At 17.5% G+C, this 26,364-nt stretch overlaps 6 protein-coding genes across 6 annotated transcripts; 3 read left to right on the top strand and 3 right to left on the bottom strand.

The window, feature by feature from the left end:
* Positions 1-324: 324 nt before the first annotated feature.
* PRELSG_1448100 (phenylalanine--tRNA ligase, putative) lies at positions 325-2,112 on the top strand (the record flags this gene model as incomplete). The annotated part of the gene is made up of 2 exons (XM_028679566.1): positions 325-1,887; positions 2,023-2,112. The coding sequence occupies 2 exons, from the start codon at positions 325-327 to the stop codon at positions 2,110-2,112; spliced, it is 1,653 nt and encodes a 550-aa protein (XP_028535267.1).
* Positions 2,113-2,275: 163 nt separating this feature from the next.
* On the bottom strand, positions 2,276-5,194 carry PRELSG_1448000 (conserved Plasmodium protein, unknown function; the record flags this gene model as incomplete). Its single annotated transcript, XM_028679565.1, has 1 exon — positions 2,276-5,194. One exon carries the CDS (start codon positions 5,192-5,194, stop codon positions 2,276-2,278), a length of 2,919 nt encoding a protein of 972 aa, XP_028535266.1.
* Positions 5,195-6,355: 1,161 nt separating this feature from the next.
* PRELSG_1447900 (asparagine-rich protein, putative) lies at positions 6,356-10,075 on the bottom strand (the record flags this gene model as incomplete). Its single annotated transcript, XM_028679564.1, has 1 exon — positions 6,356-10,075. One exon carries the CDS (start codon positions 10,073-10,075, stop codon positions 6,356-6,358), a length of 3,720 nt encoding a protein of 1,239 aa, XP_028535265.1.
* Positions 10,076-17,251: 7,176 nt separating this feature from the next.
* PRELSG_1447800 (conserved Plasmodium protein, unknown function) lies at positions 17,252-17,578 on the top strand (the record flags this gene model as incomplete). The annotated part of the gene is made up of 2 exons (XM_028679563.1): positions 17,252-17,385; positions 17,509-17,578. The coding sequence occupies 2 exons, from the start codon at positions 17,252-17,254 to the stop codon at positions 17,576-17,578; spliced, it is 204 nt and encodes a 67-aa protein (XP_028535264.1).
* Positions 17,579-18,939: 1,361 nt separating this feature from the next.
* On the top strand, positions 18,940-21,999 carry PRP2 (pre-mRNA-splicing factor ATP-dependent RNA helicase PRP2, putative; the record flags this gene model as incomplete). Its single annotated transcript, XM_028679562.1, has 1 exon — positions 18,940-21,999. One exon carries the CDS (start codon positions 18,940-18,942, stop codon positions 21,997-21,999), a length of 3,060 nt encoding a protein of 1,019 aa, XP_028535263.1.
* Positions 22,000-23,843: 1,844 nt separating this feature from the next.
* PRELSG_1447600 (mitosis protein dim1, putative) lies at positions 23,844-24,272 on the bottom strand (the record flags this gene model as incomplete). Its single annotated transcript, XM_028679561.1, has 1 exon — positions 23,844-24,272. One exon carries the CDS (start codon positions 24,270-24,272, stop codon positions 23,844-23,846), a length of 429 nt encoding a protein of 142 aa, XP_028535262.1.
* Between the last annotated feature and the right edge of the window lie 2,092 nt (positions 24,273-26,364).

Below are 26,364 nucleotides of genomic sequence, written 5' to 3'. Positions count from 1 at the left end.
TTAACTATCTAATAAAGAGATAAAAAGAAGATAAAAAAAAAAAATACAATAACTTTAATATACTAATATTACATAATATTTTATTTTATTTGTATTGAAAAAAAATTCTACTTATAAATTACAACTTTTTTTATTTCTATTCGCAATTTAAAAAAAAAAAAAAAAAAAAAACAGATAAATGCATAGTTCATATTAAAAGATGTAAAAATATATTCATAATTAGTATTTTAGGATGAAAATCCATTTACGTTATATATTACTTTTCATTTCTTTATTTTTTTTTTTATACATTTTTTAAAAAATTGTGATAAATATATATTAGAAATGTATTTTTTCTTTTGTACATTTTTAATTTTTGTACTGATTGAATTAAGCAACAATTATAAGAATTTTCACTTAAGTAAAATTGAATTAATAAAACTCAATAATAAGTATCATATAAAAGATGATATAATAAATTATAATAGATTTAAATATGTATATAATATAAAAAATCATCCTATACATGATGTTACAAATGAAATATTAAATTTTCTAAAAAAAAAAATATCTTTTTACTTAGTTTACAATAAGTGTCCACTTTATGATAGTAATTTATGTTTTAATGATATTTTAATTAAAAACACAAATGAAACTACTTCAAAGAAAAATAATTTTTATTTTTCCAATTCATTTTTATTTATACCTCAAGCAACATCCTTATTTCCATTTATATATCAGTTATTAAATAATAAAGAACTCACTAAAACAGAAAATATTAATATATATGAAAAAACAAGCAATTATTCTTTTCAAAGATCTTATGAGAAAAAGAATATTGATATTCATAACAAAAAAATATGTAAAGAAAGTAATAATAAAAACATAAAACAAGAAAACAGTGATATTTATTACAATCGTATAGATAATTATAATATTAATAATTCTAGTGAGGCTAATAATATAGGAAATACCAATTTAAATTTAATTGATTTTAACAGTGATAATTTTTGTATTATTTCAAGTATTTTTCGAAAAGATAACATTGATAAACTTCATTTCCCATTTTTTAATCAAATAGATATATATATAAAAATAAAAAATGAATTAATTAATAATAAAAAACAACTTATATATATATTATGTGAATTATTATTATATCTTTTTAATAAAAAATATAAATGGAGGATAAAAGAGGACTCATTTGATTTCACAAATGATTCTCTTCAAGCAGAAGTTTTTTATAATAATAAATGGGTAGAGATATTAGGTAGTGGAATTTTAAAAAAAAAAATTATTTTTAAGAAAAATAAAAAGCATGATATTCATGATTATTTAGCTATAGGATTAGGCTTAGACAGAATTGCTATGATAAAATTTGGTATTGAAAGAATAAGAGATTTATATTTATATATTTCAAATATAGAAAATGTTCCAATTAATAAAGCTACTAAAGACAACTTAAATAATGAAATAAATTACAATATAATAAAAAATTTTAAAGATAATAAATATTTGAATGAAAATTTGAAAAACAAATTAAATGATGATATAAAAAATTATAAATTATTAAAAGGAGAAAATATTTTATCAGAATCTCCAAAAAAAGAAGGTATAAAATTAAGAGATGAATTACTAGGTCCTATGAAAAAAGCATTAAATGAAAATAAGGAAGCTTTATATTTTATTAATTTATACAATGTAAAAAATGAGGAGAGAGATTTATCCTTTTATTCCAATTTGGAATGGAACAACGAAAAATTCATAAAAAACATTTTTGATTTTAAAAATATAAAAAACACTAGTTTTTTGAAAAAAGTTTTTCTCTTTGATATATTTGTGAATAAAGAATTAAATAAAACTAGTTATTCCTATAAATTCATTTATGTTGCAACAACAAATATAAAAGTAATTTTATGAACAAATACATATATCATTAAAAAATATTATATATACATATAAAGCTAAAAACAATTTATAAATAAAAATGTATAAAATTTAAAATTACATATATTATGTATAATTTCCCTTTTATTTTTACAGGAACAACATATTTTTAAAAATTATGTTAAAGAATTGCATGAAGAAATAATAAAAAAAATTTTAAACATTTATGATATAATTATTAGATAAATTTTTTTTTCTTTATACTGTGTTATATAGCATTCAAATATTCTTTATTATGACTTATAACATTTTTTATAGAATATCTTCTTTTTGTTTATCCCTTATTTACTTTATTCTATTTAATTTTTTTGTTGTTTTGTTTTTATATTTTTTTTAAATTAATAAAAAGTCATTTTTTCTGTATCACAGAATACTTCGAAAAATTCCACAAAAAAAGAAATTGTTCCAATCCCCCAAAAGCTAAATAAATTTTTTTTTTTTTGGAATTGTAAAAAAATTTCATACATAAAATACTACCTACCTTATTTATATGATCAAAAATATAAAAATTAAAAAATTGAGCTAATAATTTAGTATCTATTTCTAAATGTTTATTCTCGTTTATTTTTTTTATACAGTCATCATTTAAATTTATTTTATACACAAATATTTGTTTTTTTTTTGAAAAAATAGCTACATATACTTCTTCGTTCAAATAATAAAAATCAAAAAGTACTATTTTTAAATTTTCCTTTAATTTTAATCTTATAAAATACAATTCATAACTGTGTAATATATTATTTTCATTCAAAGCTTTGTTGTTATTCGAAGTTTTGTTATTCGAAATTTTTTCATCAGAGTTTTTATCCATATAATAATTTGCTTTATTAAAATGGTTTAAAATATTCTCTACGAACATAAAGTAAATATTGCTATTTGAATGCAAAAATATGATATCTTCTTTTAAATACATTTTATTAATTTTCTCCTCTATTTTTATATCATATCTAGAGAAATTCCAACATTCGTCAAATACTATTAATTTTTTTTCATATAAAATGAAAATATAACATATATTATTTACAAATGTTGAACTCATATATTTCTTTCCTTTAAAATTAAATAAATTCTTTAGTATATCATTATTTAATTTTTTTATTTCTTTATTTACAATATTATATAAATATAATGTGTTATCATTTAATACAGCAATATGTGTATCAAAATCATTGTTATTTTCGACAAATTTTTTAATTATTTTTTTCCTTTTTTTTTGTAATATTTCAAGATTTTGATTTTCTAAACGTATCGGATCATACGTAAAAGACGTTTCTTCATTATTTGAGAGATAATCTTCTACACTATCTCTTCTACCTAAAAAAATATTCTTACTTCTCTTAAACCAACAAATTGATATAATATTTTGATTTTCTTTTATTGAAGGAATATTTATGTTTTTTGTATCTGCCAAGAAAAAAAATCCAAATACTAATTTTTTATTAATAAAAGCAATAATAGGCAAATTAGGATGATTAATTAAATAAATACAAACATTTATATTGTTAGAATATATTGATTTTAAAAAATTTCTTTTAGAACTTTCTATTACTAAATTATATAAATTTTCATTCCCTAAAGAAAAAATTATGTTATTATGAAAACATAAAATATGATATATCCATAGGCCAATGGTAAAAATTTTGTAAATAATTTTCTTCTTATTTATAAGAAATAAACAATAAAATTTTTCCGAGTCGTAAACATATATATATTCCTTATTCTTTAATGTAAAAGTAAATAAATAAAAAACAATTTTACAATTAATATCAAATGTATTGATAATTTGTTGCTTACTTAAATTGTATACATATACTAATCCTTTATTATTTGATATATATAAATTGTCTTTTAAATCAAAATATACACATGTATAATACTTCAATTCTTTTTCTTTTTTATTTGTGTCTATATTTGTTACTTGTTCTATTAAAGAATTGCTATCTTTGCTTTTTTCTTCCTTTGTTTCATATATATATCTTTTAGTGCCTATCTTACTATTTTTATCTTCATCATAATTATTGTTATAATCATAATTTTTATTTTTCTCATCAAAATTACTAACGTAAATATCATTAATCTTATCTCTATCACAAATTAATATATCATCTTTTGAATTTTTATTAAGGTCATTATCTTGCTCAATTAAGCTATTTAATTTAATATTGTGTAATAGTTTTTTTTCGTTAATATTAAAAATTTTTACATAATTTTTCGTAGAAAAAGATAAATAATTTTTCCATAAATAATTAAATTTTGTAGTCAGGCAAAATAACTTTTCATTTACAAAATTTATAATAAAATAAGTTTCAAAAACATAAAAATTAACTATATGAATAGAATCATTAAAAACTATAAAAATATAATAGTTGCTATTAATTGTTTGGAATAAATCATGTCTATTTTTTACCTTAAAGTATTCTTTTACATTTGTTTCAATGAACTTAACTCTTTCATTTGATAATTTTTTTTTTATTTTTATTTTTTTATCTGGAACAAAAAAATAAACATTACCTTCTTCATCACCATATATTAAAACATAAAAAATATTTTTTAAAATTTTGAAATCATTTTTTTTATATAAATCATCATTGAACCTATCTTGTAGTAATTCAAAACTGTATTTATTCTTCAAAACAATCTTTTCATCAATTTTATCGAAATCAACTATTTTTATATTTCCTTCATACGCATCATTTGATAATTTATTATATAAACTATTTTTTTCATTTATATAAAGAAAATTGAAATTCAAGCAAGTTATTTGTCTTTTCTCACAAATACTTAAAATGGAATTATTCTTTTCGACATCGAAAAGGTGTATTTCATTTTTTTCATTATAATAAAATAAGTAATATCTTATATTATTATAGGAACTTTCAATTGATTCATTTTTGTTCAAAATATAATAGGATTTTACAAAAATATTTAGTAATTTTAATATATAATCAAAATCTATATAAAATAAGCATGATAAAACCTTTTTTTCATTAAACATATTAATATTTAATATTTCATTTTTTAAAATTCTTCTGATAATGATACTATGCTTATGTATTGAACAGGCTACATAATCCTTTATTTCAAATCCTTTGATTTCATTATATTTTAAAAAAGGTAGTGGATATGAAAAATGGCCATTAAACCAAAATAAAGAAGGAAAAAATAAAATATTCTTTAAATCATTTCTTTTCTCTTTTTTTTTTAATATGTTAATTTGACAAATTTTTAAATCATACTTGTTTAAATTTTCATATTTAACATCAAACATTTTTATATTTAAAGTATATTATTATATATATCTTTAAATTTTAAAACTAAAAACAATCTATACAAGAAAAATAAAAATAAAAATAGATGCAACTTCTAATGAAAATTGCACTTTTTTAAAAAAAAGGTTAGATATATGTTTCATTATAACTTTTTACTTTTAAATACATCTATATTTTTTTAAATTTATAAAAATAGTAGAATAGAAAAACATCCTTTTTTGAAAAATAAAAATCTCTTAATTTTTTTTTTTGGGGGTTACGTGAATTAAGAAAAATATCTAATTGCAAAAATAAAAAAGTAAAATAAAATAAAATATACAAGTGAATCCTCATTTATAATAATAGCAAAAATTTTCATCTGTTTTTTGCAAATTTCATTGAGTTTTAATAATTTAGAAGTATAATTATATGCATATATATAATATACATATATCACTCTTTTTATAAGTTAATAAATACTTGAAAATGTTAAGATCATTTAAAAAAAAAAATTGCAAAATAATATAAAATATGTACTTATAAAATGAATAAATATAATGAATTTAAAAAAAAAAAATTTATATAACGAGCTTTTTAAAATAAAATCTTTTTAAAACTTCAAAAAAAAAATTTATAAGTTTTAAATTTAAAACACGATGTAATATAATAAAACATAAGAAATAACACATTTATTCACATCTATAATATTTATTTATTTATTTTTTTTTTAATAAATATTTTAATTACCCTAAAATATTTATAATAATAAAATTCACAATTTCAAATAAATTCTTTGTGTGAAATAAATATAAAAAAAATAAAAAAAAAATAGAAAAAAAAAAGGTAAAAGAATAATATTATATCTTTATATCTAAAAAAAAAAAAAAAGCTGTCAATACATATGAAGTATATTAAAATACTATTAAAAAGCAAATATATTTTTTTTAATTTTTACTTTATTTTATTTCAATTTTTGAATTAAAAAAAAATAAAAAAAAAAAAAAATATAATGCTATAGATCTTATGGGTTACTTTCAAATCAAGAAATTAAAAAATAAAATATTATATTTTATAAATTTAATAAAAAAGAACACTACATTTAAAAATAAAATAAAATAAAGAATAATTAAATAATACTTCACAAAGTATAGGAAAACTTAAAAATAAAGTGGAATAAAAAATTAAAAAAAATTCACATAATTATCTGAATAATTCTGATCATTTTCAACATGTGATGAGTGAAAAGAATAATTTAAAAAATTTTTATTTTCTTCTTCATTCATTTTAATTTCAAAATCTCTCATTTTTTCTTCTTTTTTTTTAATTTCACAATATTCATCTTCATATTTATTAAAAGCATTATTTAATGATAATTCATCTATATACATTTTAGTGTTCAATGTATTTCTATATAAATTAGAATTATTATCATTATGATCAACTGAATTAAAATCGTCATTAATAGATGAATTAATGTTTAATGAACTATTATTTAATGATTTTAAATTTAGTGTACCATTATGATTTATATTCATATGTATATTATTATTTACTTGAGGCATTGTATTGTTATAATAATTAAACATATTCTTTTTATCATATAGATTTGATTTTTCTTCAGCAAAATAATTAAAATTTTCAGTTATATCCTGATTATTATTTACATTAGTATTTGAATATGAAAAATCATTTTCATTAAAATGAATTTCATCATTAGAATGCTCTTGATTCATTATGTAATTCTGCCCATTAATATTATTAAAAGATAATTTGTCATACTTTTCATATTCCTTTGTTTTGTTATTTAATAAATTTTCATTTATACAATTATTAATGGTGCCAAAACCTTTTGAATATGATTGTTGTTGCAGATGATTTACGTTTCTTGAAGTAGATTCATTAATTTGATTTTTTTCTTCACAATCCATATCTATATCATTAATAAAATCAATATTAATTAAATTTTTTAAATCTTCTTTTATTTCTTCATTCTGAATATATTTATCATTTACCAATTCTCCGTTAAAATTATTATAATTATTTTGCTTCATAATATTATTTCCTTGATTGTAATTCACATGTGCACTGTCTTTATTTTCTGAGTAATTGTTTGTATAACAATCTTTAAAATTTCTTAGTACACTTTTTTCTTTTTTATTATTTGAATCTGAATTATTATTGAATTGATTTGAATTTGATATATTATCTTGAGTTCCATTGTTTGAGTTATTATTCAATACAAAGACATGTTGATTTAACGAATTCATATGGTTATTAGAATTATTTGAAAATGATGCATAATGAGTCTGTTTTTTAAACGAGAAGCTATTCATCATGTCTTTATTAACAGAGTTTAAAAAATTAGAATTGGATATACTTGACCCATTTCTATGCAAATTCCTATTTTTAATATTGTAAATATTTCTTGAAGAATTTCTAGAAGCAAACATAGTATTATTATGATTTATATTGTTATTTATGTTATTAGTTGCATTATAATTTAATTTTCCATTTACATTTTTATTATTCACACTACCATTATTTATACTAATATTATGTATGTTATTACTATTAATACTATTTATATTATCACTGTTAATATTATTGTTATTATTAATATTATTATTAGCTTTATTAGTTAAAAATACCTTATTTGATTTCATATTATTGAGGTTATTCTTGCTATTATTATAATTATTGTTTAAATTATTATTATTTTTGTTTAATATATTATTAGATGAGATAACTGATGCATTACTATTACCTGGAAAATTAAGAGAACTATTTATACCTAGTGAAGAACTATTTATATTATCATTATTTATAACCATATTATTATCTAAATCATCCATATTTTTATTCATATTACTTCCAATATTAGCACTGTTATTATCGCTTGTATTGTTACTTTTCGTTTTTTGTAAATTTTTTTTGCTTTCATTAATTTTTTTGTTATTATTACTATCATTTTTGTTTTGCCCAATAATATTTTTATTAAAATTGTTGTAATGAAAATTTATTTTTTCCATGTTTTCTATATTTTCATCACATAAGTTATAATTTTCCTTGAATAAAAATAAATCATGATAATTTTTGTTAATTTTTTTTATTTTTTTAAATTCTGCTGCTGATGATCTAGGCACAGCCCTTTCTATCCTTAAATCTCTAACAGATATACTACTTCTTAAAGGAATATTAAAAAAATTAAACATATCTTCTTTCCATTTATCAGGTGTATTCTTGTATGCTTTCAGAAACTTATTCATGCAAGCTAATGTTTTAAATTTTATTTTTATATGTGATCCCTTTGGTGGATGAAAATAAATATTATCAATTTCTTCATATCCCATTAATTTTAAAATATAAAGCATTTGTTCTTTTGCTTCAATATATTCAGCTAATTTATTTCTTTCAGCTGAATTTTTTGGTAATTCTAATGGATATTGGCATCTTGCACTTTTAGGAACCCATGAAATATATACCATCATGTCACTAAAATATTCATTTGTCAAAGAATTGTTATTTTCATAAAACATTTTTTTTGAATTTTTATCATTTGGTAAAATGTTATTATTTTCATAAAGAATTTTTTTCTTAGAATTTTTTTCTTTTATTTTTTTTTCTATGAATGAAGTTTCTGTTAAACATGTTGATAAACTAATTTGAGTTTCATTATTATCTTTACGAAAATAATTAGATGTCTTTTTATTCAAATTTAATTTATTAATTTTATTTGTTTTATTACTTGAATTACTTAATGAACTAAAATTAGTTTTATTTGATATTTCATGATGATCATTGCTTATTTCTTCTGTTTCTCTTTTTACACTCGCAGAGTTTTTTGTTCCTTCACTCTCCGTTATATTATTTTTGCTATTTGCTGTGTTAAGTAAATACATAAAATTATTCAAATTACTCAATCTTTTTATTTTACTTTCATCAAGATTTTCATCTGCATATACATTTTCTAACACCTCTTCTAACACATTTATTACTTGCTTTTTACACAAAATTGAAAATATCCTACTTACGTTTTTGTTTCCCATTATATTTTCCTCATATTCAATATTACATTCTCCTTTTAGTTTTTTCCCAAATATCTCATAAAAAGAATTTTTTAATTCATTTAACATAGAGTCATTCATATTTAATAAAATATTATTTTTTTCATTTTTACTTTTTTTTAAAAAATCAAATAACAAATTACTGTTTTCTTTTAATTTTACTATTTCTTCTTTTAAATATTTTTTAATTTCCTTATTTTCAATGTCAATATATTCTATTTTTTCAACAAGATAATTAAATAGATCATTATATAATAAAATTTCATTTACTTCTTCATTATATAAATTCTCATGTTTTCTTATTTCCTTAAATAATCTTTCAATTTTTTCTAGTTCATGTAAATTTCTATTTTTTCTTACCTCATTACATATATTCTCATTTCCTTCTATTTCATTTGATAAATTTACATTTTCTCTTATCTCATATAAATTTTCATTATTTTGTACTTCATTACTAATTATATTTTCATTTTTTCTTATCTCATTTAAATTTTCATTTTTCTCAGTTTCAATGTTTATATTTTTATTTTTTCTTATCTCATTATTTAAATCTGCATTCTCCATCATTCCAATGCTTACATTTTCACTTTTTTCTATTTTATTATGTATACCTTTATCTTCCCTTATTTCATTGTTTAAATTTATATCATCCTCAGTTACATTAACTTTCAATTTTTTTAAATTATTTAACCGATCTAGTAAATTGTATATATATCCTTCTTTTATTATATTCTCATCATTATTACATTCTCTTTTTTCATTTTTTATATCTATGTTCCCTTTCTTTATGCAATCCTCTTCGGTTCGTGAATCTTCTTCTTGCTTAATTTCTTCCATCTTAACAATTTAAACAAAAGTTTATTATATGTATACAAATAAATACATAAAAATATGAACAAATTAAAAAAAAAAAAAAAGAAAAGAAAAAAAATCAAGATAAAATGAAATCACAATACTCTATTTTAAAAAATATTCCCATGAAAAAAAAAAAAAGAAATTTAATACAATAAAATGATGATACATATATAACTATTAAATTCTAAATTAAATTCATATATCTCTTTTAAAAAATATACTCAAAGATAAAATGTTCTTTTTTATATTATTTATATATTAAAAAAAAAAAAGATATATGAATAATATTTGCTTATAAAAATATTTATATGTATAAAAAAAAAAAAGGAAAAAGAAAAAAAAAAAAAAACTAAAAACTAATTAATAATGTAATAGAAATTTTAAAAAATTACTTTTATATCAATAAAATTTAATAACAAGTTTTTATTACTTTATTTTCTTTTTATAATATTATATAATCACAACTATAACATAAAAAGAAAAATTGACACAATCATTTTAACTTTTTATTTTACTGTAAAATCTTTTTTTTTTCTAGTTGTAGTAATACAGATATAACAAAAATAATATTATACTATACATATACATCATAATTTTTTTTAAATAATAATATGTATCTTTTAATAATAATAATAATATAGAGAAAAAAAATAATGAAAATAAGAATCAAACTTTTCATACAAAGTAAATTTACAAATAAATTAACTTCTCATTTTTTCATAAATATTTCTTGAACACAAATAAATAGAATAATTTTTTTTTTTTTAAAAAGTTTTTTTTTCTTTTAAAATATAAAAATTATTTTTTATTTTTTGTTCTCTTGTATACTTTTGTACAATAATGTTTATTATTTAAACTTTAAAAAAAGAAAACTATACATTCAAACAAATTATAAAATGGGATTAAATAATAATACTTATTTAAAACTTATAATTAGCATGAAGAAATTATACATTCCTTATATGAATCACTCAATTAAATATTAGATAAATATCAAATCATTAAAAAAAAAAAAAGATAAAATATATTTATTAGCCAATATTAAATAAATCAAATTAAATCATACATGAACATATATATATATATATGTATTTATTTATTTATTTTATTTATAAATATATAAAAAACAACTTCATTTTATTTATATATTTATTTCATATTTTTATCTCAAAATTTTTTTTTAGAATTTGTAAAAAAATAAAATAAAATTATGAGAATAAAATCATGCTCAAATATTAAAATAAAAATTTATATGAAATGATAATATATAATATTTTAAATGTATCCTTATAAAAATAGAAAATTATATATACATGTATATGTATAATGTTTATTATTTAATGATAAAATTATTTTTTTAAAAACATATATATATATATATATATATATATATATATTAAAAATTAAAACTTACGTATTTTATCAAATAATCAAACTCAGATATTTTTTTTTCATACTTTCTTAAAAAAAAAATATAAAATATATGAAATTGTAAAAATTTATATCTTTTACATAGTTTAAAAAAAAAAATACTCTTAAATTAACAAAATTATCTTAAAATCTTATACCACATTTAATATATATAATAAAAATGCAATATGTTAAGAAAATTAAAAAATTATATTTTTTATATATAAAAAGTAGTAATCTCAAATATTTTTATCTTTTAGATATATATATATATATTATATAGTTCAAAGCATCTAATATAAAAAAAAAAAAAAAAAAAAAAGAAAATCGTGAAAATAATAATCTTAAAGCCTAATTTCTGCTCAAATAATGCAGTACTACAATAGATAGTAAAGTAGTATATAAAATGTAATTTTTTTTTAAATATAAAATTTATATATATATATCTATATATATACATATGTAAATATATATATATATATATATATATATATATATATGTAAATATGTATACTAATAATTATAATAAATAATAATAAAAATTATCTATGAACACCATTTTCATATTTCTTATTTTAATTTTTTATTATAACAAATTATTTATCAAAAAAAAAAAGATTAAGAAATGAAACTATTTTAATATGTAAACAAACATAATGCACGAACATGTTCCAATTTTTTATTTCTTTTTTTTTTAAATATTTTCTCTAACCTTTTCATGCATATTTTTCTTTCTCGGAAAAGTTATAAAAAAAAAGAAAAAAAAAATTACATAAAAGATTACTAAATTTTACAATTTGTTCTTGGAATACTAATTAAAATTAATATTTGTTCTACATATTTTAGAAAATTTAGTAAAATTAAAAAAATTTATAATGAGAATAATACTATAAAAAAAAAAAATAAAAATCTTGACAAATTTATTTTTAAAAATCATGTATTATTCATTCTGTTCACATAATTGTCTACAAAGAATATCATTTAAAGAAAAAAAAAAAAATGTAAATTTATATGTAAATGTATATATAAATAAAAACAAATAATTTTTTTTTATTATTTATAAATTTTTTTTTTTTTTTTTACTCAATTATCATAATCGCATGTATCAAATAGCAAATTTACAGAGTTTTTTAAGCATAAAGATATAAAGTATAAGATAATTTTTTTCTTGCATGTTTCAAACAATATAAGTAAAAATTTATTTTAAAGATATATATATTAATATAATTTCCAATAATGGAACAAAAGTGTTTAAAAATAATTTTTTTACATCTTTCTATAATAAAACTTTTCTAAAAATTCAATATAAATACAAAAAAAAAACTCTTTTTATATTCCTATTTTGTGTTTTCATTATTATTTACAAAAATAATAATAAAAATAGAACAAAATGAATAATAAAACAACACAAACAAAACAAAATTAAAAAAATAGAACAATAAAAATAAAATGAAATTATAAACTAATTTTTTTTTAAGTTATTGATGAATTTTTAATTTTATCTTTTAAAAATAATCTTTTTTTTTTTAGCAATCTCATAAAGTTTTATTTTGAATTAAGTACTACAAAAACCATAAAACAAAACAAGTATATTTATATAAAATAAAATGTTCGCATATATATAAATATATAAGTTTATTTTAAACTTACAAGCCATATATGTATATTACACTAATGAGAAAACAGTTTATTAATAATTCAAATGTAATTCGATAAATTTAAAAAAAAAAAAAATAATTAATTAAAAATAAATTTAACATAATTGTAAAAACAACAATGTAGTAAAAATAATCACAATGATAAAAAAAAATTTGCAAATATTTTAAAATAATATGTATCGTGTTCAAAAATAAACAACACTTATGCAACTTAATAATTTTATATCATGTTCAAATTTATCCACTATTATATACGCATTATAAAATAAGTAGCCATGTAAACTAATATAAAAAATAAATTCTGGATATAAATATATATATATATATAAATTAATAATTTCTCTTAAATCTTATGCATTAAGTTGAAGCTTTACAAATATAAAAAAGTAAAAAGACAAAAAAAAAAAAATGCAATTTTCTTTTTGTAACAAAATATAAGGCTTTAGCTATGGAAAAAATAAATTGAAAAACACGATGATATAAATGTAAACTTAGAAATACATATAATACTAAATAAAAATAACATACATATTTTTGTTTGGGTTTTTATTTTTAAATCACTTAATAAGTTTAAGCAATTGATACAAAATGTACAGTTTCATCTACTAATATTTTTTTAAATAATTATAATATATATTTTATAAAAATATTAAAATGATACATGCTAAATGTAGTTTTTTATAACAATCTATATATTAATTATATAAAATAAACAAAACGAGTATAATGTAACATGTAGTATTTTCATACAGATAAAAAACATAATACCTTGTATTAAGAAGAAAATTTCCTTCTTTTAATTTTTTTTTTTTTAAATTAGAATAATAAATTATTCTGTACATACATAAAAATTATTATGAATCAGTTTTACATAAACTTTTGTAATTTGTTCATTTACTTTTTTTATTTTTTAATATAGATTATTTTCATTAAATTTTGCAGCTGTTACTTTGCTCGAATGAAGATTAAATGCATTCAATAAGAAAATATATTTGTTTTAAGTATAAATACATATATAATCAAATATATATAGCTCAATTTTTTTCCATATTTTCTGTTAGATAATTCTTTAAAAAGTATTTTTAGCGAATAAACTAATTACTTATTTGAATATATTATTTTTTTCTTTAAATTTAGAGAAACCAAACTATGATTTAAAATAAAATTACTTGCATATAAAAATACGATACATAGAGTAAAATAATATGAAATGCATACATTTTCATAAAAATGAAACCACATACTTTTTATGTATATGTTTTCACCATTACAGCCTTAAAGTTGTATATATATACTCTTTATCAAAAAAAAAAAAATTATTTTCACCTAAATAGAAAAAAGGATATTATTCAAACTAAATCGACATATTTTTTTTTTTTTTATTCATTATCCATCTATAGTAAGTTTTTTCCTTTTTTTTTTAATTTGCACTTATAAAAAAATAACTCCTTAAAATTTATTTTCTATTACATATTGATAATTTGAAGAATTTATGAATAAAATATAGCAAAACTAAAGTGAAATAAATACAAAATACTTATTATAGAAAATAAATATTCCATGTATTTCAATTAAGAAACCATGTATTCACTTTCTTATACTACCTTATAGAATGTAATACAGAATAATGCATGAGTTACATATCTTCTATTTCTGACATAACAGGTAGAAATTAATTAGAAAAGAAGAAAACGTAAGTATCAATTTTACTCCATAAATATTTCAGTTAAAATTTATCTAACATTAATATAATTATTAAAAAGGAAATTAAATACTATAATATCAATAAAAAAAATTTTACGTAATTTAAAATTTAAGTAAAATATTAAAAAAAAAGTAATAAATAAAATGTTATTTTATGTGAAGTATAAGATTTTTCATTTGAAGATTTAGGAACACCCTTTCACATATATTTAATAGTAATAAATTATATACTTTTTTTAATGAATAATATGATAATTCTTTATATATTATATAGTTCATTAGGCTTTATTTAATAAAAAAAAAAAAGACTTTGTAATAGTTAATGTATTTCATAGTACATTGAAAAATTTAATATATATTTGCTTATATTTAAAAAAAAAGGAAAAGAATATGAACATAAGTATATTTATTTAGATTTAGATAAATTAATTCATTTATAAACATTGTAATCATTAATAAAAATATTCACACATATATTAATGTATTATTTTTACTTCAAAAAATACGCACTATTTTTTTAAGAAATTTATAATACTCAAAGTAAATAATAAATTTTGTTATCATGCTTGCATAAATTGAAATGAAGTATATACATATTTATATGATTAGTTGAACCAAAAATAATAGAAAAAAAAATAAAGAATTCAAAAAAACATTGAATATATGTATTCTTATTTTTTTATTTAATTAGAGAAAAACTTAATTAAATATAAACATCTTTATCAGTACCATTAAAATAAAGTAAAGAAAATATAAAAAAATATAATGTATAAAATGCTAAGATGAAATCCACAACATTTCACAAAGAATTAAAAGAGAATTTTAATTTCCTTAACGTTATAAACTTTTTACTTATTATAAGAAGAATTTCTTTATCTTATAAAAAGAAAAACAAATTTTAGTTGACGTGCATATATTATAAATATATATGCATTCATAGAATCTAATTTTATTTGATATCATTTTGTAAAAGCTGAAAGAAATTACTTATTTTTTCAATATACTACTATAATGTGAATAATAAGTATTCTTTTAAAAAAAAAAAATTAAATCTTATTTTGATTGTTAGAAAATATAATACAGATAACTTTTTTAACCTTCTCCTTATAAAATTTAATGAAAATCTTAATATTTCTTTTTTATTTTATATATTCATTAATTTTGTACAATTTAAAAACATAGTAGTATTTTTGTAAAATAAATTAAATATAAAAAATTTGTTTTCTAAATTTTTTTTTATTTTTTAATGTATATTCTAAATATACCAATATTTATTTCTTCATTATTCTTTTAATTAAAAGATTATCTATAATTCATTAGTAAAATACCTATTATAATTTTAATGTAAAAATTCTTTGATTTCATTATATATATATATATATATATATGTATATATTTTTTTGACCTTAATGGATATTCATAAAAAAAAAAAATAGGAGATACTCAAAAAAATTTTATTCAACATTTAAAAGTGAGAATTTAAGTTCAAAAAAAAATAATAAATGTTCTATTTATTTGATATTATAAAATATCCAAATAGTATACAATTCGATCTTAATATTTCGATTTATTTTATTTTTAATAAAAATGTGAAAATAAAAATATATAAGTATACAAAATAACTATTTTCTTATACTCTTTTGAATAAATAATAATATTTAACCTTACAATTATTCTTTATATAATATTTTTATATAAAAAAAAAATTTATCTTTATGAGGAAACTCAAAATATACATATATTCTAACAAAATAACTTTTATGACAAAAATGAAACTATTACATTAAACCATTTTTCTCATTTCTATTGAAGATGCTTTTCAATTTGTCATATCTTCAAAAAAATATTTTTTTTCTAATTTTAAAATTTTATTTAAATAACTATAACTTAAATACAATCTCAAAAAAAAAAAATATATATATATATAAAATAAAAAACATATATTGAAATATTTGTCATTATTTTTATGTTTTTTCGTTACGATATTATATTTATTATAGAATTTAATATTTTCAACGATTTTCATTTTTTTACATTCATAAAATAATATATCAGTGCAATTAATATTTAAAAAAATTTGTCCCTTTAAAAGAAAAAGAAATTCTTTTAATAATTTATAACTTTTTTTTTTTTTTTCTTCTAAAAATTTTTTACTTATATTTAAAAATAAAAAATTTTATTCTTTTACAAATTTTATTTTTACAAAAAAGAAAAAATCATAAACCAAAAAAATAATTCAGCATTGCATACTTAAAAATGTTATAAAATTCTCTTTAAAATATATTAATGTGTATTGTGAAGAATATCCATTTTAAGTGATATTTTTTTTTTCTTTTGACTTTAATAGATTTCCTAAAGCATATAATTTTTGTATCTATAATAAATCATGATATTAAAATTGAATTTAAATTTTTTTTTTAAAAATCCATTTAATTTGAAAAACATTATCATACCGATGCTCTTTACCCCTTTTCATTTGTTAAGACCTCGTAAAAAAACTCAAAGAGTTGATCGTTGCAGGTTTCATTAAAAAATATTAAATAAAAATAATTTTATTTATAGAAAAGTAAAAAATACAAAAAACATTTTTAAAATTCATGTATTGATTTATTAAAATTTTTTTTTTTTATACATCAAATATAGGACAAAAAAACAATATAAGAATAGAAGACATTTCAAAGGTTTTTATTACAGATGGATGGGTTCATACTAATAATATAAGCAAACGAATAGTTTATATAATAAAAATTAAAAAAAAAGAAATATGAACAAATATTATCCAAAAAATAAAAAAAACTATTTTATTAAGTCATGCCAATACAGTACAATAATTCATTTTGTTTTTTATAAAAATATATAATTTTTTTTTTTTTCTATGATTTTTTAATTTTTATTTCTATAATACATTTTCTACATATATAAAGAAAAAAAAAAAAAAAAACGCACACACTCAAAAAGGTAAAACAAAAATAATAATTTTTAAATACTTATTCTTTTTTATAATTTTCAAATAAAAATTACTTATGAAAAAAGGTTTAACACTCATTTTTAATCGGTAAAGATACATCAAAAAAAAGATTATACAAAATTGTTTGAATATGAATATTTTTTTTCGTATTTAAAGAAAAACATATAATCTTGAAATGAAGGTATAAATTTAATATTATTTATATATTCTTTACCAAACCATAAATTAAGAAAGTAAAATTTCATGAATTAAAAATACCAAAATAAAAAAATACACAATTCTCTTATTTTTATAAAAATACACATGTCAATTATCTCAATATATATTTTAATTTTTTTACGATATATTTTTTATTCATATAACTATTTTTCTAATACATTATTAATTATTTATTAATTTTTTTTTTTTCTTTTTCGTTTTTATTAAAATTGACAATTTAAGAGTAAGTAATGTAATTATATAAACTTTTGAAAGAAAATAAATTCATATTCTCATATTAATAATACATTTTTAACAATAATGCTTCTAAAATTTTTTTTCATATTTACGTCTAATAAGTAGAGAAAAAATTATTTTTATAATAATATATATTATATCTTTTTCTTTTAATTAAAAGTTATTTAATGGGATATCTTTTTTCTTTTTTTTTTTTCTTTTAATTTTCTGGCACTTTTAGATCACGTTTTCTTTAAAGCGTGTCAATAACTTATTTTATTTTATTTTTATTTGGTTTTTTTTTTTTATTTTTTTTTTATTTTAAATTTTAATACTATATATAATTTTTTTGAACGATTATTAGAACAGAAATAATTTAAGATTTTAAAACTATTCATTTTTATATTTGTTTGATATATGAACTCTTAATATGAATTAATGTAAATATTTTTTTTTTTAAAGAGTCATAATTATTGTTTTTTTTATTAAAAATTTACCTCAACCTAGAAAATATTTGAATTCATTATTCTTTTTTTTTTTTTTTTTTGTAAATGTAAACTTATAAAATTCTTTTATTATACATTAATATATATATATATATAATTACATGTATATATATATATTTTTTTTATTTTTTTCTACTAATCTAAGTATTTTTGTTTGATGGCAAAATGAAGGAAAAGAATGATATTCATAAAAGATCTTTAGAATGTGAAGAAGATGATGAATCAAAAAAAAAAATAAAAACGGATGGAGAAAATGAGATAGAATTGAAATTAAATGATTCATACTCTTTATATTTAGAAAGCCAGAAAGGGAGAAACAAAAAATTAAAAAATAATTTAGAATATATTGAATATTTAAAAAAAGATGCAAGAAGAAAATACTTAAAAGAAAGAGAAAAGGAAAAGCTAGATATAACAAAAAAATTATTAGATGATGAACTATTATATAGTACAATAAAATTAGAAGGAAAAGAAATAAAGGAATTGGAATTTTCCAAAAGAATTTATAATATAGCAAAAGAAAATATAAAGTTAAGAGAAAAATTACAAGAAGATTATTATTATTTTCAAGAAGATTTTGAAAGTAATGATAATAAAAACAAATTAGGTTTAAAAGAAGAAAAATTAGACCCTTCTTTATACAATTACGATCAACAAATTATAAATAAAGGAATTTTAAAATTTGGTTCTGGAGCTATTAAAGAAGATGTAAAAAACAATTTTATTTTTGATGATTATATAGTAAATAGAAAAAGTATAAAAAGAGAAATATCAGAAGAAAAAACAAAAAAAAAAAAAAAAAAAAATGATAAAGGATATAATGAAAAAAGTAGTTATAAAGAAGACACTGAAACTTACGAAAAAATTAATAATAAATATGATGAGATTGATTATAATAAATTAAACAAAGAAAAAGGAAAAAAAAAGAAAAAAGAAATAATAGAAGAAAAAGAAACAGACAAAAAAAAGAAAAAAAAGTATGACACTAAAACATCTTTTGAAAAAAAAGATTCAGAACTTAATAAAAATGGATTAACTGATGTTGTAGAATTTGTGCATTTAGATAGTTTGTATGGAATTGATGATAAAGAAAAGGAGCTACAAAAATTATTTGAAGATATTAAAAAGAGAAAAGAAAAAAAAATGAAAAAAATAATAGATGAAAGAAAAAAATTACCCATATATAGTTATAGATATGATATATTAAGAGCAATCAAGAATAACAAAATTTTAATATTAGTAGGAGAAACAGGAAGTGGAAAAAGTACTCAGTTAACTCAATATTTATATGAATGCAAATACCATTTATATGGAAATATAATTTGCACACAACCAAGAAGAATAGCATGTATAGCTATAGCAAATAGAGTAGCAGATGAAATGAATGTCAAAGTTGGAAAAGAAGTTGGATACGTAATAAGATTTCAGAATAAAACAAGTGAAACGACAAAAATTATATATATGACAGATGGAATGTTTCTACGTTTATTACTATATAATCCTACCTTAGAAGATATATCTGTTTTAATTATTGATGAAGCACACGAAAGAGCTCTGCATACTGATGTTATTTTACCCATAGTAAAAGATATATGCAACTTCAGAGAAAATATAAGAATTGTTATATCATCAGCTACATTAGATGCAGAAAAAATTTCTACTTATTTTAATTGTGCACCAATATTTTATGTACCAGGTAGGAAATATAATGTAGATATATATTATACCATTAATAATGAAAGCAATTACTTATCAGCCATTGTAATTACTATATTGCAAATTCATATAACACAAGCGAAAGGAGATATTTTAGTTTTTTTACCAGGACAATTTGAAATTGAATTAGTCCAACAAGAACTAGAAAATAAATTAAACGAACTTGCACCGAAATTTCGTAATCTAATTATTTTGCCTATATATTCTTCATTACCTGTAGAACTACAGTCACGTATATTTGAAGATGTCACTGATGAAGATTATGGAAAAAATAGTGATAATACTGGAGATAATAATAGTAGTAATAATAAAGAAATAGAAAATAATTTAGAAAATAATTTAGAAAATTTTTCTGAAAATAATAAAAAAAATAATGAAGATTTCAAATTAAATACATATAAATTAAGAAGAAAAATTATATTATCAACAAATATATGTGAAACAAGTATAACCATAGAAAATATTGTTTACGTGATAGATTCAGGTCTATGTAAACAAAAAATTTACAACCCTAATTCAGGTATAGAATCCTTAGTTACTTTACCCTGTTCTAAGGCATCAGTAAATCAAAGAACTGGTAGAGCAGGTAGAAAACAAGATGGGAAATGTTTTCGTTTATTTACAAAAAAAGCATATATTGATTTAAGTGATAATTCTATACCTGAAATTCAACGTTGCGAAGTTAGTAGTATGATTTTATTATTAAAAAGTTTAGGTATGGATGATATAATTAATTTTGATTTTTTAGATCCTCCATCTCCTGTTGTTATTATTAAAGGTCTGGAACTTCTTTATTCATTAGGTGCATTAAATGATGAAGGAAATTTAACTAGAACAGGGAGGAAAATGGCAGAATTTCCTACTGATGTAAAATCAAGTAAAATGATTTTGTCAGCTTCAGAAAAATATAACTGTGTTGATGAAATACTCAGTATTACGTCCATGTTAACTCATGCAAATAATATTTTTTATGTTCAGAAGGGAAAAGAAAAAGAAGCAGAAAATATTAAAAAAATGTTTACTATTGAAGGAGGCGGAGATTTTCTTCTTTTTTTAAACATTTTTAAACAATGTGAAGAAAATAACTTTTCTACTTCTTTTTGTTATGATCATTTTTTACAATATCATACTCTTATTAAAGTAAAAGATGTGAAAACACAACTATCAAGTATATGTGAAAAAATTGATTTACCAATTACCTCTACAAACATTCAAAATCATGAATCAATATCTAATATTAAAAAATGTATTATAAGTGCATTTTTTACTAACTCTGCCTTACCAGTTAATAAAAATGAACTTAAAATCATAAAATTAAATCAAATTGTTAGTATATATCCCAATTCTGTTCTCTCAAAAAAAAATATTATGGAAGAAAACCAAAACATTTGTATTATTTTTTATGAAGTTATTAAAATAAACAAATCGTATATACGACATAATATACCTGTAAACAAAGACTTATTATTTGAAATTGCTTCATTTTATTTTCTTAACAAAAATGAATAATTTAATCAAAATAAATAAATATATATATATATATAAATTTAAAAAAATAAATTTAGAATAATATGCATTAATTATAAATTATATTCAAGACAATGTACAATTAATACAATTCAATTTGATAATTTATAAATTATAAGCATGAAATGCTAATAAAAATTATTTTGTGTTATTTTTGAAAACATCAATAAATTTAAATTAGGGGAAGTGGTTGACATTATAAGTAAATTAATTTTTTTTTTTTTAAAGGTATTAAACCATTAAATCATTCCAGAATTTTAAATAAAAAATAATTATACATATAGTTAGCCACATAAGCGTTTAATATAAAATAATTATGAACGAAATATTTAAGTATTCTAACAAAAAAAAAAGAAAGTAAAACATATTGAAAAAAAGGAAAGAAAAAGGAAGATGAGAAAGAGGAAAAGAGGAGAATTAGGAGGGGAAAAAACAAAAAAGAATTTATTAAATTACAAGTCTCTGAAGTTTACTTTTATAATATATGTGTAACATGTGAAATTCGCATGAAAATAATATCTACATATTTTAGTTAAATTATCCTTTTGATAAACTATTGAAATGAAATATTCTAATAAAAAATAATACATATTATCTAATATATAGTTATTTATTTTCCTTTTACTGTTTTTTCTCTATTTTTTTTTTTAAATATTTATCTTGTTAAAAATATATCAAAATGTATTTTTTTCCAGAAAAAATTCGGAATAATATATTTCAAATGATAATTTTCTATATTTTTTTCTTTAATTTTCAAATTAATTTTTGTATATAATTAAATGTTTCCTTTTTCCTTTTTCATTTTTTCTTCCTTTTTTTCATAGTTCCTAGTCTTTTTCATCTTTTTAAATATTTTAGTGATTTTTATACGTTATGCCCTTATTATTATCCTTTTTTAATTTTGTCAATATTTATGTTTCTAACATTTGAAATTTTTCTTTATTATATCTTTCTATTTATTTATTTTTTCTTTTCTTTTTCTTTTTTTTTGTATGTTTGTTTTATCTTATATTTGTTTTATGTTTGTTTTAGTTTTATTTAAGTATGAATATTCTTAATTAAAATAATAATCAAAATAAATAAAAAAAAAAAAACCTTATATGTATTGATTAATTCCTATACTCTTCAAGCATCATTAATTCTTTATCCTTCTTTATTTATATATATGCATACGTTTTCTTTTTTCAAAATAAGACGTTATAAATTAACCTATAATCCTTACACACGCTATATATATATATTTTTTTTTTTTTAAGAGTAATATTACAAAAAACTTAATAAATACAAGAATTATGTAAAAAAGAATTAGTACAATTTGTTTAAATTACATTATTTTTATTTTATACAGTTAATTTGTTTCTTTTATAATAAAAAATAAATGAGCATTAATTCTAATTATCTAATATAAAAAAATAAAGTAAAATAAAATAAAATAACAAATATCCCTCATAAAGAAACATTTCTTAATTTTTTTTTGTTACTTAAAATTCTAATGTAATAAGAATTATTCATAAGAAATTATCTTCAATATTATGTGGTTAAACAAATTTATAAGATATATCTATTTTTATTTTCTTTATTTTTCTATAAACTATAGCTGTTAAATTAGTAAATATATATAAAAATGAAAAACCTAGTACATTCTTAATATTTAAAGCATAATTAAATAGTAATAATTATTTTAATAACAAAATATAATTTTATAGCTATATTATTAAGTATAATCATGTATATATATACATATAATTCAATTTATAATGCATACTTCAAAAAAAAAATTTTCTCTTTAGATATTTTACTGAGAAAAATGTTTTTTTAGAAATCATTTAATATTTATATTTAGTTGAATAATCTTTAGGTGATATAACTAAACCTCTTCCTTTTCTTGCACCTCTAAAAATGGTTTCAACTATGTCGATAAATTCTTGTTTATTATTCATAGGCCAATTAATTTTATTATTATTACCAGTACCTAAATCAATCATCATGTGCTTATTACGATAAAAAAACATAACGGAAACAGGGTCATACAATTCATACATTGTATTAAAATCAGGAACTTCGGTTATATCTACTAAATATATTACACAAAAATTTTTAATATCCTCTGCTACCTTATACAATAGTTCGTCCATTTTCATGCAATCAGGATCGTAATCATGACCAAAACGAATACAAACCAATCTCTCTTCCTCATTTAATATAGCTTGATCAACAGCCCAACCGCTATTTAAATGTTGTAACATAAATGACATTTTAAAAAAAAATTATATATTTTATAAATAGCTCATATATTTTCACAATATAAAAAAATTTTTTAAATATAATATTTTTTAATATTTCACAAGTTATTTCATCGATAATTTTTAAATTAAAATGCTTACCCAAAAATTAAAATTAATATTTATTCTAAAATTAAAAAATTATTTTAAAATAGTATTTCTATCATATAATACAAAGCTTTATCAATTATGAATTTGTACCTCAAAAAAAAAAAAGGAAAAAGAAAAATTCTTTAAGAATATTATATGAACAAAAAATTTTTAAACAATTTTTAATAAACATAAAAAGATATGAAAAATCCTATATAAAGCATTTCAATTTTTGCTTCTTAATGAAAAGTTTATTCAATGATATAATTTTTCTCAAATATTATTTTAGTAAAAATATATACAGCTATTATGATTTTACTGTCGACATATTTTATTTAATATATAATTAAAAATATCCATAAATTTATAAAAAGATAGAAAAAAATTAGAAATGATAAATTAGAAATATTCATATTACAATCATTTACTCATAAATATAAAAATATTATTTGTGACAAATATTAACTGTAAAATAGTAAATATTAATATAATATTTGTATAACATTAATGGATATTTTAAAAAATTTTTTAGCAAAATGTTATTATCAAAAAAAATGAATAAAAATTATTTGCATCTAAGAAAATTAATTAAATATGGTGCTGAACAACTTCCATTTAAAATGATAAATTAAATCAGTCATTCTTTTAAAAGTAATTTTATATTAACTTATGTGTCATATATAATAAAATATAAAATATTCAGATTTTTCAAACATTACTTTTCATTAATATCTATAAAAATTTTCACTTTGCTTTCTTTAAAGTTTCTTTTTTCTAATAATTTTACAAAAAAAAAAGTTTTATAAAAAGTTCAAATATATAAAAATTTCATTTTTATTAACAAGAAATTATTCGTATTTCATTTTTTTTTTTTTTACTTATCCTTTTATTCTCTGATAAAAAAACTTGTCTTCATAAATTCATAAGAAAAGTAACATATTTCTATTTTTTCAATATATAATTTTAATACCTCACACTATATTATACTATTTCAATGTAAAATATGGAAATTATATTTTACACTAAATTTATGAAAATATAGTTTATTATACAAAATTTTACTAATCCTTACTATTAAGCTTAATGTACTTTTCTTAACAGATGTATGGAAATTTTTTTTTTCATAGAGCATGTGCGACATAAATTTTTTTCTATCAAGAGGAAAATGTTTGAACACTTTTTCTTGAAACTTATTTACTTTATTTTTCTATTTTAAAAAATAATGATAAATTTAAAACTTTTTTAATTAATATTATAAAATAAAAATTTTATTTTTTACATTTTTTTTTAAACTGCTAAGATTAATTGAAACTTGCGAATAGTAAAAATTCATGCTCATAGTATAAAAAAAAAATAAAAAAATAAAAATAAAATAATGCAAAATAAATCAAAATAATGTAAAATAAAGCAAAATGAAGTCAATTAAAATAAAATATATATAATTTATATAAACAAAAAATAGAAGATCATTTATATATATTTTAATTATTTTTATGTTCTCGTCAAATAAAAAATATAGCATAAAATTTTGCTCCTTATTTTAAATAATTGTATGTTATATTTTATAATAATAATTATCTCAAACTGAAAAAGCACATCTATAAGCCTTAATTTTTTATTAATGCACACAATGACGAACTTACGGTTTTAAAATTACTTCAATCTTAAAACATTTGAAAAAAAAATAGTTTAAGCTAAAATATTTTATAAAAGTTTTTATTTATTTATTTTTTTTTTTTTTACCAAAAGTGTGTAGATTTTTATGTAACAAATATTGCACGCACACAAAAGCTATAGAATTGTGCACAAGTCAAAATATACATATATTTTTTTTTATTTCTCTTACAATAAATACTATTTTTTACATTTTCTAGCTATTATTTTATTTCTTCATATATTTCGGTGCAATATTATTTCAATATGTTCAAATAAAAAATTTATATATTTTTGTTTTTTTCATAATGATTAAGTCCCA

This window comes from Plasmodium relictum (genome assembly GCF_900005765.1).
Source record: "Plasmodium relictum strain SGS1 genome assembly, chromosome: 14".
Lineage (NCBI taxonomy): Eukaryota > Apicomplexa > Aconoidasida > Haemosporida > Plasmodiidae > Plasmodium > Plasmodium relictum.
This window is presented reverse-complemented; position numbering and strand designations above follow the sequence as displayed.